Raw genomic sequence first — 14,470 nt, 5'->3', positions numbered from 1 at the left:
TGGGTCACCAGGTCATCTCCAAGTCCCTGCGGCTCTGAGACTGATGGTGAGGGGAGGATTCTTAGGGACGCCTGAAGGTCTGAAACAGTCTCCTAAGGGCCCACTGGTCGGGTGTACACCTGCAGGCACGGGCAGGGTGGCCCATTCTGACTTAACACCAGGTCTGTCCTCCGTCTCCATCCAGGTGGGTTTGAATCCATCCAGAATCTTCCAAACGATCTGAGCGGTGAGTAGCGATCCTGCTGAACCTGCTCCGGTCCTTCGGGGCAGCATCCTGTCCTCTGCCAAGAGCTGGCCAGCAGAGCTGCCGGAGCTTCAGGTCGCTCAATTCTGCCTGTCCCTTATAGCACCCCGACCTGACGGCCTCCAGGAGGCCAGGCCTCGTGGAGCCTGGGAGGAGCAGCAGGCCGTGGGCCCCAGACAGTCCAGCAGCTCCGAGGAGTCCAGCCTGGAGGAGGAGCTCCTCTCCGCCGCCTCAGACAGCTACCATCTGCCAGAGCCCGAGGGCCTTGATGACCCAGAGCTGCTCATGGACCTGAACACTGGCCCGGAGGAGGAGGAGGCTGAGAACTTCACCCCCATACTGGTTTTTCTGGACCACGAGGGTTATGCCAACCACCTTAAGAGCCTCTACGATTTCTCCTTCTCTTTCCTCACATCTTCATTTTACAGCTTCTCTGAGGAGGATGAGCTTGTGGCCTACCTGGAGGCCTCGAGGAAGTGGGCCAAGCGCAGCCACATGACCTGGGCCCATGCCCGGCTTTGCTTCCTCCTGGGTCGGCTGAGTGTCAGGAAGGTCAAGCTCTCTCAGGCCAGGGTGTACTTCGAGGAGGCCATCCACATTCTCAACGGGGCATTTGAGGACCTGCCCTTGGTGGCTGCTCTGTACATCAACGTGGCTGCCATCTACCTGAGGCAGAGGCTGAGGCATAAAAGCTCTGCCCTGCTGGAAAAGGCAGGTGCCCTGCTGGCCTGTCTGCCAGACCGTGAGTCTAGCGCCAAGAATGAGCTGGACGTGGTGGCCTATGTGCTGCGCCGGGGCATTGTGGCTGGCAGCTGCCCCCTGGAGGCCAGGGCCTGCTTTCTGGCCACACAGCTGCTCCTGCGCCTGGGCCGGCATGAGGAGGTTCTGCCATTTGTGGAGCGCCTGCACCTCCTCTGCGGACACCCTCCTGCCTCAGATGCCGCAGCCACCCTCTTGAGCTTTCTATATGATAAGAAGTATCTTCCACACCTTGCAGTGGCCTCTGTCCGGCAGCGTGGTATCCAGAGTGTCCAAGGGACGTCCCTTCCGATTTGGCAGCTCCGCCTGGTTCTCCAGAACACCACCAAGCTCCTTGGAGTTCCCTCCCCAAGCCAGGGTGAAGTGTCTGCCCTGGCCTGCCCCGCGCTCAGGCAGGCGCTGGCTGCCTGTGAAGAGTGGGCTGACAGGAGAACCCAGAGGGCCGTGTGTCTCATCCTCTCCAGAGTGTACCTGCAGCACAGGTCTCCTGATGGTGCCATCCACTTTCTGAGCCAAGGCTTGGTGCTGGGGCAGCTGCTGGGTGTGCAGGAAGCCTTCGAGTCTTCCCTCTGCCTGGCATGGGCCTATCTCTTAGCCAGCCAGGCGAAGAAGGCTTTGGACCTCCTCGAGCCGCTCCTAACCTCCCTGAAGGAGACGGAGAGTATTACCCAAAAGGGGGTGGTCCATAACCTCCTGGGACTTGCACTTCAAGGTGAAGGCCGCGTGACCAGGGCAGCCAAGAGCTATCTTTGGGCCTTGAGCAGAGCCCAGGAGATGGGGAATGTGCGTAACCAGGCCGTGGCTTTGGCCAATCTTGGCCACCTGACCCTTAAGTCCTGGGCTCAGCAGCCGGCCAGGGACTATCTTCTGCAATCTGTCCGACTCTATTCTGAACTCCAGGCCAGCATGGAGACAGAAATGGAATTAGTACAGGTGCTTCTCTGGTTGGCCCAGGTTCTGGTGTATGGACGCCAGCTGGCCAGTAGCCGCCTTTGTTATGAAATGGCGTTGCTGTTTGGCTTGAGGCACGGACACCTAAAGAGTGAGTATGCCCTGCGCTGCAGGAGGCTTTGGGGAGGTGTTAGAGCGCGCTTTGCCCTTGTCCTGTCTCAGGTGATCTCATTCATGTCCCTGCTTTATGTTCAGGTCAGCTTCAGGTCACCAAATCCCTCTGCCATTTCTACAGCTCTGTGTCCCCAAGCCCCGAGGCATGCATCACCTACCACGAGCACTGGCTGGCCCTGGCTCAGCAACTCAGGGACAGGGAGATGGAGGGAAGGCTGCTGGAGTCCCTCGGGCAGCTCTACCGGAACCTGAACACAGCCCGGTGAGTCCAGGCTCAGGAACAGTCCTAGAAACAGCTTTCTGCCTTAAGGAGAAGCAGTATCCTTTCTCTTAGGACACCAAGTCCAAATGCTCATGTTACATTTATGGCATCACTGAAAAGAACGTGGGTTTTGCAGTGTAAACCCAGTGCCATCTATCACTTACTAGCTGGGTGACTTTGGGCAAGTTATTTAATTTTTCCACGCCTCAGCTTCCTCATCAAAGGAGATTCATGTTGGCATCTATCACATAGTATTATTATGAGGAGTAAATGCATTAATGCCCACAGAACACTTGGAGCAGTGCCTGATATGCAGAAAGGGCTCAGTAATGTTGGCTATGTTACAATTACTTGGGTGTTTCCATAACAACCCGCCAGTGACCATGGCTGAGGAGGGTGCATGATTCAGAGAGGTGGCAGTTATTCCAAGAACTGGAACCCGCAGTTGGTCTTTGGCGCCTGAGGACGTTTGGAATTAGAGAAAGGACATGAGAGAAAATCGCTCCCCTGAAGGCAGGGGTGTAAAATTTCACTATACAAAAAGTTTGATTGGAAATTCACCTTTAAAATAAAATTGGAAATGATGAAACTAAGTTTATTTTCACCTTTTAGTTAAGAAACTTAGGTTATAACTTCAACTATGCACTGAGGCCTAGAATAAACAAAAAAGTGGTGATGAATTTTTAGTTTGTGCTGACAAAGTTGTGTAAGAGCACAATGAACCGGCCTTTGTTTTGTGAGGAACATCAGCAGTCTGTTGAAAAGGCTGATTTTTTTTGCAAAAGTATACCAGAATTTAACTGTTTTACCCAAGGCATCTTTTAACCCTTTGATATTTAAATTATTCTCACCAGGGATGTATCCGGCCATCCCCAATTGATTCTCTCTTCCCTGATCTAATCTGCTTAACCTGAATTTGTCAGTGGCCAGTCTGCAGTCTTGCTTTCTAATAAGCCTCTCATTGATTGCATTAAATTCTGCATGGTTTGCAAGATACTCAATTTTGTTTTGCAGCAGATTAGCCTCGTAGCATTGTATCCATAATTATAAATGACTTCTAGAATAGGGCAGGGATAATTGGTGGTGTTGAGCAGAGAGAGGTGGTTGAGGAGAAGCTAATTAAATGATGATTTTTGCTTCTCTAGGCAACATGATAACCTTGGGCACTTGGACAAGCAGATCACTAGTAATCAGATAACGAATTCCCTCTCTCTCTCTCTCTCTCTCTCTCTCCACCACTGTCGCCCTCTCTCTCACCCTTTAACTCCTAGAAGAATCGGGTGTCCTCTAAACCTCCCATTGTCTGCCTTCCATCCCAGGGAGGAATTTCAGATCCTTGCAGAATGTGAAGCGACAGGAGTCCTGGTCCTTGCCCTGCACTGCTTCCTTTCCAGGACTCTGTAGGAATGTCCTTTCATTGAGGAATGTATTTTTGGAGGTCCTTACTCCATTGTTCTGAAAGGTGACCTACATTAGGATGTTTTAATCCCAGTATTCTGTAAATCAAAACTCTGAGATTCTGGTTTGCATAACTGGAAGGAAATAAATATTCACTTTCCTGCTTTACTACCAACACGAGTGACACAAAGAGGAAGATTGGGAAGTGCCTTGGGTGTCAGAGGAAACTCCTGCAAACATCAGGTCATGATCTCTGCAGAAAGCTTAGTTCATCCAGAAAAGGTTATAATGCAGTGTTTAGTCAGCATGCATAAATCATCTTCTCGTACAGAGCACTGAGGGGAAAAAAAGAACAAAGAGCAGCTCACAGACACAGGTAAACGGGTGTTTCCCCACACCTGGAGCTAGTTACTGTAATTGAAGTGTAAGTTTCCTGGTAGCTGAGGTAAAATGGTGATAGCATATGAGGTTCTCACTGTCTGATAAGAGAACATAAGTCACTGTATTTGTTGGAGTGAATCTTTTCCTGGCAGGAATTTCTAGGAGGAATTTATTAAATGGGTCTTGATGGAACGGACAGATTTCTTCAACTAAACTCCCCCCAGGGGCTTTCCATTCTCACAAAGCCCAAAGCCATAGCTAGCGAGGCAGGAAGTGCTTGTGGGTGCCCTGGCAGGCATCTGTGGGGGCAGATTCAGAGGGAAAAGAGAAAAGCACTTTCTGCTAAGGGCTGAGGGAATCTGTCAGGGAAGGTTTCTTGGAGGTGGTGGGTAGCCTGTGAGAAGGAGGCCCTTGAGGGATGAGTGAGGTTTTGAAAAGTGAAGCCGACTAAGAGAATAGCCGTCTTGCCAATGGGTTTCAGCCCCAGGCAAGTTCGCTATGGATTCAGTGAGACCGGAAAATGACAACGGAACCTTCCTGAGGTGAAAGGATTTATACCCAACTTTATTCCCACGGTGGCAGGCCAGTCACTAGAATCCCGACAGCTCAGAGCAAGTCTGCAGGCAGCAAGCCCGTCCCTGCCTCTGGGCCTCTCTGCCCGCAGCCGTCTCAGTCTCTGTCCTCGGCGCTGCCACCGCTCCAGCCTCTGCTCTGCTCTCCTGCAGCCCTGCAGCCCTGCAGCTGTGCAGCAGCCCAGATCACTGGGCAGAACTCTTTAGAGTCTGTAACAATGCATTGCCCACACGTGTGTAGTGAGCAAGCCAACCAGGGCCAGGTGAGAATCCTGGCCACAAGAACATTCACTTTATCCACAATAGCCCTTCAGGCAGAGGGCACAGCAGAGCAGTGGAGAGGTGGGGACGCATTTAAAAGATATTCAGTAGGTTTAACAGGCTGAGTTTGATGTTCAGCTGCATATGGGTAGTGACTCCGACCTGCTCCCTAGGAGAGGATGTGGAGTTTTGGGTGGGGGCAGGGGGAGGCTGCAGGGAGCCTCCGGGACATGCACAGGGAGCTCTCACAGTGAAAATGGGAGTCACAGTAGTGACTGAAGGTGTCCAGTGAGCACACACTGCTTACCCAGCCGTGTATAATGTCAGGGTAACTGTACAAGGTGGGAAGAGTTGTAGAAAGTGAGTGCTGGCGAGGCCAAGGGACTGCATGAGGCCAGACAGCAAGGACTGTCACCCAGTCAGTGTAGAACAGGAGTCGGCAAACTTTTTAGTAAAAGTTCAGCTAGAAAATGTTTTAGGCTTTGTGGGCCATGTGGTCTCTGTCACAAATACTCCACTCTGCACTTGTGGCTTGAAAACAGCCATAGACAATAGGTAAAAGAACGAGTGTGGCTGTGTTCCAGTAAGATTTTATTTATAAAAGCAGGTGGAAGGCTGTACTGGGAACAGGGCTGTAATGTATCAACCCCTGGGTAGAGTGCCTAATCTCAACTGCTTTGTATGTATTGTACCTGTTCAGCGAATAATTTCACCCTAAGTAGGTATATAGGTGTGGATGATGGCCATGTAGTGAAACCTCTGGGAACTGCATAGCTGAGAATGGCCTCGTTTTCCACCTGGTCTGACTCCCGCCTGCTCCAGAGAGTGCGGACTGCTTTGTTTCACTGCTATTAGCCCAGATCTCCGACTCCTCAATTTAAGGTGTTTTTCAATATCTTATGCTGCTTTTCTACTCATTTTAATTCCTCCTTTTTGAAAGATTTTCTCTAGGATTTAGAGGTGGAGAATAGTAGGAGAGGGCAAGTAGAGGATGAAAACTTTGGCCCAGTCTTAGGGTTTTTGCCCTCTGACACTTTTCTGACCTCCCTTCCCCTCCCTTCAGTCTTGCTGCTGCCGGGCAGCTCGTCTGGGGGTCTCTCCCTGCTCACTAGGTGAAGCACTAGGGGAAACCTCAACTTGGATGGGGGAGTGTTCTTGACTCTGGGCAAGAAAGAATTCTCAAACAGGTCAGAGGAGTGCAGGTAAGGAAGGAATTCATTAAAGCAAGAGCAGCCAGGAATGGCAGCTGCGGAGCAGGCAGCAGAGAGCAGGAAAGTGCAGAGGGAAAGAGGGAAAGTCCTCCTTCTAGGGCAGATCCCTTGCCAGCTCTTAAAGCCAGGGTCACCTGGTTTCCTGTGTCCGCATGGGTCTGCACAGCGTGGGAACTGGCCCCTATGAACCCAGGAACTGGGGGAGCCATGGAGCACGGGATGGAGGGAGATTATGTCCTGAGAACTTTCCAAAGAAAGGAGATTTTCACATAGCCTGCAAAGAGCAGATTGTACAGCTGCGGTTCCGTCCATGTCACCCAGGCAGTGGGAACTTGCAGGCCCAAATTTGAGCTCTTAGTAGCCCCTTCCTACTTACTAGGAGTAAAGCGGAGGCAGAATGGAGACTTGGAAATAAAATGAAACAACAAAGACACAAAATGCAATGATATGAGGAGTGAGAAGGCTTTATTTGGAAGTACACACTTAAAGAAAGGAAAGTGCAAGCATCTTCAGAGGAAGTGCGCTGAAAGGTTGGGAATTCTGTTTTTTACAGCTTCCAAGCATGGGCAGAGAGCAGTGGGGGGTCTTTGGGCATGGGCTTGACTTGTGGTCTCAAGGTGCTTATCTCTGGTGAGAGACACCATGCCTCCTCTCCTCCGCCATCAGTCCTCCCACTGATTCTGCTAAATAAACACAACAGGAGGGGTTTATTTACTCTGTTCTTCCCCAAGATAGTGGTTACCCTCAAGCAGTGAGGACATGTCAGTTAAGACTGCTTGCTCTGCCTTAAGGTAGGCTGTCGGCTGATTACTAAAGAGTATGTTAGGAATCTTACTTCTGAACGCTCTGCTTTTTAAAGTGGAATCTTAGTGTTAGGATGGAGTTCCTCCTGTTCTTACTATACTGTTTATACCTCAGCATTTTTCATCATAGGCAGGAAAAGTTAATCATGGTGTTTGTCCCCTGTCCCTGCGCCACCTCATTGCTATCTCTGCCTCCAGGGTGACAGACAGCTGCAGAATCTAGTTTGATGAAGCTCTTCAACTCCTCGAGGGTTGGGGCCCTTGGAGGGTTTCATCTTCTGTCTTTAGGTGACACAGTACAGCCTGTCCCCTTGCTCTAGGGCTGATCTGAGGTGGGGCAGCATCCATGAGTACTCCGAGACTCTTCTGAACCCACTCAACAAATATTTACTGAGCATTTACTGTGGCTACAAAACTGGACAAGGAGATACAGACCTTGGGATCACAGCACTTACAGATCAGTTCAGGAAACAGGCCTTATATACAATCACCAAAGGTACCATATAAATTATGGTAATTGTCACAAAAGATGCACATCTTATTTTTAGGAAGAAGAAATGCCTTGCACACCTACGTCCTGACAAAATAATGATTCTTTGCACATGAATACTATAGTAGTCTAGAAGTTATTGCTCCTGGCTTTTATTCTTATTCTTATGTTTCTTATTCCTGTGGAACTTAAAATACAAATGCTTCAATGTTTGGTTTTCAAAATAGCTGATAGGACTAATCCCTAACATTTCTGTAATCCTAAACAAGGAAATAATTGTTTTGACGACTTGCAGTCATTTGATTGCAAGGCTAGGATGTACTTCACTACTCCACTTTTGCAGGTGAGGAAACTTTGTTCAAGATTTGAGATAGCTTATGTCCTTCAAAACTTGCAGGTTGTTAAAGGAGTACATGAAGTCAAAGTCGTCCCCTCTGCTGATTGCTGGGCTGAAGATTGAGTGCTGCTTGAGGCTGTGTGTGGAGGCTCTGGAGTTAGATTCTCAGGCTTCCATCCTGCTTTAAACACGGTTTACTGCCCTGTTCCCATCACTTACCCTTTTTGAGCCTTATTTCTCCCATTTGTAAAATGGGTTTCATAACCTCTTCCTTAGTGCTCTTGTGATAATTAAATGAGATCATGCATGTGAAGTCCCTAATCCACGCTAAGTGCTCGATGAACGTCAAATAACAATTACTGACACTATTACTACAAGAGAAACAGCAGGAAGCTCAACACAAAACTATAGAAATGAACAGCGCACGCTTGGATAAGCTTAAAAGAACTCGCTGGGTTTCTTTACTTGCAAGTGGGCTAAGAACCCTCACGGCTTAGGATTTCAGAGGATTAAATGAGAGAATATATACTGAAAATTTCTACCCCACCACTTGGCACAGGGTCAGCCTTCAGTGAGTGGCAGTTCTTATTATAGAAACAGGACAGAACCATTTCCCAGAGGCTGGGCTCTGGCCAGAGGTCAGACACTCCTCCAGGCAGGGCAGGGGTCTGGAAAGCCCCAAAGGGGGCTGGGAGGAAGAAGTCTGGGAATGCAGGTGTATCGGGGTCACCTGGCTGCAGGCTCATGGCACATGTTCAGGCAAGAAGTGAAAAATAAGGACTCAGCTGCAGAGACTAAACTTAGGGGACAGGAAAAATGAGAAAAAGGGAGTTGGAGAGGACACGAGACACCACAGCAGGCTCAGGTGTAGGTGGTCCAGGAATGCACAAAATTCGAGGTGAAGGCTGAACGGACACAGCTCAGCAGCCATGCCCCGTGCTTCCTGTGATCTGGGAGCTGAGCCGCACCTGGAGCTCCCTGCCGATGCCTGGAGCAGCTGGGGTGCTGGGCCGGTCCAGGCCGAGCCAGGGGCCCATCTGGGGGAGATGTAACATAGTCACTGGCAAATGTGAACAAATGGGGTGGCGAGGGGTGATAGGAAAGACCCGAGGGAGCTGGAGACCACCTCCCTTTAGCACACAAGGCACTTGTTTTTACTGGAGGTCATGGATCAGGTGTCAGTCTTGGCGAGAGGCAGTGGTCTTCGGAAAACCATCTCCGAGCAACGAGTCTGGGTGGGTAGCAAGTAGCTAGGTCTCTGTAAGTTTTACTTTTCCTCCATGGGATGCTTTCTGGAAAGAAATACTGATCTCATCCAGTCAGTGAGCTCAGCATGAAAAGGTCCAAGAGAAAAATGCCTCAGGTGGCTTCTCTGTAGTGACCTGACTCTTGTTCCTGGGGTTCGGGAGAAAAAAACCATAGCCTAAGGGTCTTCTAGGGTCACCCTGGCATGGGGGCTGAGTTGCCTGTGAGATGGTAACCATTTGCTAAGACCTCCGAACTGTTCGTAGACTTGGCTGATGGTGATCAATGCTTCTAGAAAGATTTTCATAGTTTGGTGAACTGGTTCTCAAGCACCGGTGTGCATAAGTGTAACCTGGACTTCTCTTAGAAATGCAGATTCCTGGCTTGCAGCTGTAATGGTACTGATCAGTCAGGCCGAGGCAGCTCCAGGAATCTGTGTTTAATAAGCTCCCAGGCAACAAGGATGCAGGCGAGCCATGACCCACACTGAGAGGACTGTGGGTATTGAGGGATGAGTCCTGGGCTGGGGCTCGGGAGAAGGCAGTTCTAGCCTCGGATCCTCCACTAGGTGCTGTGCAACCTTGTGTGAGTTACTTCCCACCCTGTTTCTTCTGTAAAAGAAGGGGGTTGGACTAGGTCAGCAAGTCTCAACCAAGCTGTATAACAGAGTCACAGTTGATGAGCTTTGACAAAATGCTGGTGCCTGAGCCACCCCCCCCCACCAGGAGTGTCCCAGGTCAGCACGCCATGTCAGTGTTGGTGTCACGTTGCCTGGGTATGTATGTATAAAAAGCTTTTGGGTGGCTGATTGCTGCTGGAGCAGGGCTCCTTGTCTAGAATTCCTAATCTGCACAGCGCTGCATTTCCCATGCCTCACCTCCCATTGCTCTGTCATGGGCACAGAGTTTTCTACATAAGACAACATTCCAGATGATGATTATAGTACTCTATTTAGCACCAACTTTTTAAAATTTACTTGCCCTTCTTTGATTTTTCTTCTTAAAACATAAAAATCTTTTTGATGACTTAAAGTTATCACTGTGGTCATTCATTTGTGCATTTATTCAATAAATATGTATTTGTCATTCAATCTGAAAAAAATGTTATAGTGCAGTAGAAAGATGGCTGGACCATGGGCCAGTAATAAGAGTAACGATAACTTACATTTGAGCATTCACTTACTCTATGGTGGGCCCTGTTCCAAGCATTCTAGTTTTATTATCTTACTTAATCCTCACAACGATCCTCTGAGGCTGGTGCAATTATATTACATGTGGGGAAACTAAGGCACAGAGAGGTTCTGTGCTTTCTCCAGGCTGCACAGCTGATCAAGGTCCTGGACCTTGTGCGATCTGGGGCAATGTCGTTCCTTCCCAGAGCCTCGGTCCACACCTCTGCTGAGTGGCTCTGAGGCCCCTTCAAGCTCTCACACCTTGGGGGTCCGTGCTTGCCCTCCAGGTCGCTCAGGAGGTCCCTCACCTGCATCAAGGAGAGCCTGCGAATCTTCATCGACCTTGGGGAACAAGACAAGGCCGCCGAGGCCTGGCTCGCAGCTGGGCGACTCCACTACCTCATGCAGGAGGATGAGCCGGTGGAGCTGTACCTGCAGGTAGGCCTCCCACAGTGCCTTGGGCCTCCCGGGGAGGCTGCTGTACCCGCCAAAGTGACCAGCTGCAACCAGGGAGAGGGGGTGTCTATGCCAGGGCCCTGGAGGGAGGGCTGATACCGGGATGCTCCAGACACAAGATGGAGACTGTGGTAGCTTGGAGGGCTGAGTGCAGGTGGCAAACGGTCAGTCCCTGAGTCCCATTACAACTGTGAGTTTCAAGGAATGTGGTGAAGGCCCCCTCACCTGTCATGTCACGTATTTCTGCCTTTCCAAAGCTCGACACACACTTTGACTTCAGTGTTGTGCTGCGATTTGAGGTAAGATGGATGTGTGCAGGGTGTTTACATTATTGTTCTCTTATGATTTTTTTGTTTACATACCTTTAATATCTGAGACATGGGATAGTGTACATTAAAGGCCTCAGTTTTGGAGTGAGACAGGCCTGGAGTCAAATTACAGGGCCATTAATTATGGGCTGTGTGATCCTGGGCTCGCTACGAGCTTCCCCTGGTAAACTATCTCTTAGGGTAAGGATTAGATACATCACTTGCATAGTAAATGCACATGCAAAGTAAGTGTTTACTAAGTGCTGGGGACTCAGTACATGCTTAATAAATAACATCTCCGTGGGGATGCCCGTCATCCTTACTATTATCTGTACAGAGCTGACACTCTGGTGCTAATGAGAAGCTTTGTTGCATCAAAGATATGCTTGCTATCTTTTCTTCCTTCCCACTTCTTCTCCCTTTTTACTTCTCCTAACTCTATTATTATTATTATTATCCTCATTACATGCAGCAAGAGTTTCTACTGAAATTCCCGTTTTACAGATGTGGCTCAGTGAGGCTTGCCCAAGGCTGTACAGCTAATATGTGGTGAAAGTTTGACTTAAAGCCTTACTCTCAGTCTCTGTACTGTTCCGCCCTGGGGTTTTAGGGTTTTCAGAGAGCAGACAGTTTGGTCTTGCCTTTCTTTCTCCAGGAACAGAGGCCCAGAGGGGCCTTTTTGGGTTGTTCCTTGATTGGCAGCAGAGCCTCCCAACTACAGGACCCCATCTCGCCACCTCTCTCTCTGTAGGTGTTTTTGCAATAGCAGTAACTGTGGGGGCCCCAGCAACTCGCTGGCCAGACCTGGTCCCAGGCCCATCCATCCACAGACTGCCACCTAACTCGATGTTCCGTCTGGTCATTCTCTCCCTAAGGCTATTTGAGGTCCTGTAGCTGGACTGCAGGTACTACGCTGCATTTTCTACCTTTGGCCTCTGCACATTTTGTTTAGATGCACTGTGCAGTGACTTGCAGAGATGAAGAGGCCGTGGGGGCTTGGGAGGGTATTGGGCCCGAAGACTCTAGCATCTGCTTATCAGAGGTGAGCAAATTGATGTGAACTTGGAGAAGTTCCTTACACTTTCTGAGCCTCAGTTTCAACATCTGGAAAGTGTAGGTGCTGGACAAGATCAGTTTTCCAAACGTCAGTTATTTATACATCAAATGCATGCTTTTGCCATGTCCTTGTACCTTCTGAACCATGACTGACTTATTTTTCTTTGACTCAACTTCAAGTCAGTTTAACTTTTTATACTAGGTAATGCCATCTGAAATCACAGGTTTTGAGGTATTTTTAATCTTTTTTTTCCTAAAGACACTAACATAAATTCATAACTATTAAAATATAAAGTGGTTTTCTAAGTATACAGCTAAAAATCATTTCTAAGGCCACCAAAGTAATCTTTTATATTACAGTGGGGAAATGCCAGACTAGAGAATCTCAAAGGTTTCTTCCCAGACATGTGAACGTGGAAGGTGGTTTAGAGTTCAAGGGACGTCAGCAGAGAGTTAAACTCGGTGGTCAGGGTCTCAGTCTTGCCAGTCCTGGGCATTTGGAAGCCCTTGTCTTCACCCTGACGGCCATCTCTGTCCCACCCAGGCAGCCATCCAGAAAGCCCTGAAGTTAGAAGAGCCCAGCCTGGCTCTCAAACTCTATGAAGAAGCAGGTGATGTGTTCTTCAATGGGACCCACCACAGGCATCGTGCGGTGGAGTATTACCGAGTGAGTCCTGGCCTGGGTGGCCTGCCCACCCAGGCCCTGGCACAAATGTGGGCAGGGCCACACAGCCAGGGCCCCTTTCATTCTCTCACTGGTATTTCTTTTTCTTCCTTTCCTCATCCAGTGCCCACATGCTCTCCGTCTCTTCAGTCTTTTGGGTTGTCAAAGATAAACTGTCATTCTCAGGCTTGGTAAATTATCCTTCCTAGGAGAATGCACCATAATAATTATACCTGTTGAGTGCATGGTACTTTACTTTACAGTTTGTAGCATACTTCCATGTCTACCAGAATGTTCCTATGGGCCACTAGCAGCAGGCTGGAAGGTGACTGGCCCGTGAATGAGCACTTGTTTTACGGTGGTTTTATTAAGTATACATAAACATCTATTTAAAAAAATTTTAAATGTATAATACCAGCTCATCAAATCCATGCTTTCACAGATATTATTGCAAAGGATGAGGAAAGATAATAAAAGACAGTTAACTTAAGAAATAATACCAATTAAATAATTGTCCAGGTGTTAATTTGGCATGTCAAAATCATAGTTGTTGTTCATCACTGACTGAAGTTGGGGAAATCTTACTATCTTCTTTGACCCTAAAATTTCATTTATTCAAATGTTCATTCATTTGCTTGTTTGGTTGTTCATTAAATCCTCAACCATTTATCAAGGAACCTGATATATGCCAGGCACCAAGGTAGGGGCAGAGAGAACAGGAGGCCCGGCACTGACTATTAAGTCATTGCCATGTGCACTTTATAGAAGGGGAACACAAGGCTCAGGGAGGTGAAGTGACTTGCCTCAAATTCTGTCATAAAAAGTAATAGAAATGACCATTTATTGGGCAATCTCAGACATTACGCACGTACTCCGTGGATGTGTGTTGTAGATAGCTCTGTGCGTGCTAAGGGAGCACATGGCGGGTGGTGAATAACTTGCCCTGTGCCCTTGGGAAAAGCCATGTTTCCTTTCCCGCTCTCAATCGTAGGAGGCCTGGTGACCTTTGGTTCTTCCACTTCTAAGATCTGGGCAGAGCAAGCAAGAGCGAGGGCCAGGAGAGCGAGTTGAGGAAAGCCATGCATGGGAACACAGCCGTCCCGCTGACCCCTGCCCGGGGACTGTAAGGCTCCCAGAGTGTGGTCTGCACCGACGACTCCTAGCTAGACTGAGCATCCCGGTGCCTCTCTTCCCAGGGTGGGGCTGTTCCTTTGGCAAGGAGGATGAAGGCTGTGAGAACCGAGCTCAGGGTTTTCAACAAGCTGACGGAGCTGCAGATCAGCCTGGGAGGCTATGAGAAGGCTTTGGAATCTGCCATCCTGGCGGCCAGACTCAGCACAGTCACAGGTAGGTGGTCCCAGCGGCCTGGCCTGTTGATGGGAGGGATAAACTCCTCCAAGCAGGGACAACAAAGCAGTAGCCACATAGGTTCTGGGATCGTACTGAGTGGGTTACAATCCTGGGTCCACCTGCCAGGGTGATCTCACTTAAGTAAACAGCTTCACATCTGTAAGCCTCAGGATTGCCCCTGGCAAATGAGGATTACAAATAGCGCCCACCTCGTGCAGTTGTTCAGAAGACCAAAAAGATCACGATGCACAACTAGCACGGCGCTTGGCACACATCTGTCCTTGATAAGGGTCACCTGTGCCACACTAACAATTACAGTACAGTTGACATTATTCGCCAGTATAGGGCAACTGGTATTTTATCCTATGCACAGACCATGCCCCTGTTACCAAAGGACTATGCCCTAAATTTTTTATTTTAAATTGGCTGAGTATTAG

General features: G+C 48.9%; 1 protein-coding gene across 8 annotated transcripts in view; it reads left to right on the top strand.

Annotated features, from left to right (window-relative positions):
- Positions 1–14,470, top strand: part of SH3TC2 (SH3 domain and tetratricopeptide repeats 2) — a 48,646-nt gene that overhangs the window by 30,246 nt on the left and 3,930 nt on the right. For 5 of the 8 annotated variants that reach the window (XM_036910192.2, XM_036910189.2, XM_036910191.2 and 2 more), the window contains 6 exons: positions 185–226; positions 348–2,045; positions 2,150–2,330; positions 10,487–10,637; positions 12,564–12,686; positions 13,880–14,030. In XM_036910192.2, the coding sequence (XP_036766087.2) occupies positions 185–226; positions 348–2,045; positions 2,150–2,330; positions 10,487–10,637; positions 12,564–12,686; positions 13,880–14,030 (2,346 nt within the window). Of the gene's footprint in view, positions 1–184; positions 227–347; positions 2,046–2,149; positions 2,331–10,486; positions 10,638–11,714; positions 11,869–12,563; positions 12,691–13,879; positions 14,031–14,470 lie in introns of those variants that run through there. The other 3 variants (XR_005029796.2, XR_005029797.2, XR_005029795.2) reach the window with 3 other exon arrangements.

The sequence above is a fragment of the Manis pentadactyla genome, chromosome 13 (assembly GCF_030020395.1).
Source record: "Manis pentadactyla isolate mManPen7 chromosome 13, mManPen7.hap1, whole genome shotgun sequence".
Taxonomy (NCBI): Eukaryota; Metazoa; Chordata; class Mammalia; order Pholidota; family Manidae; genus Manis; species Manis pentadactyla.
The sequence above is the reverse complement of the archived record's forward strand: the minus strand, read 5'-3'. Positions and strand labels throughout refer to the sequence as shown.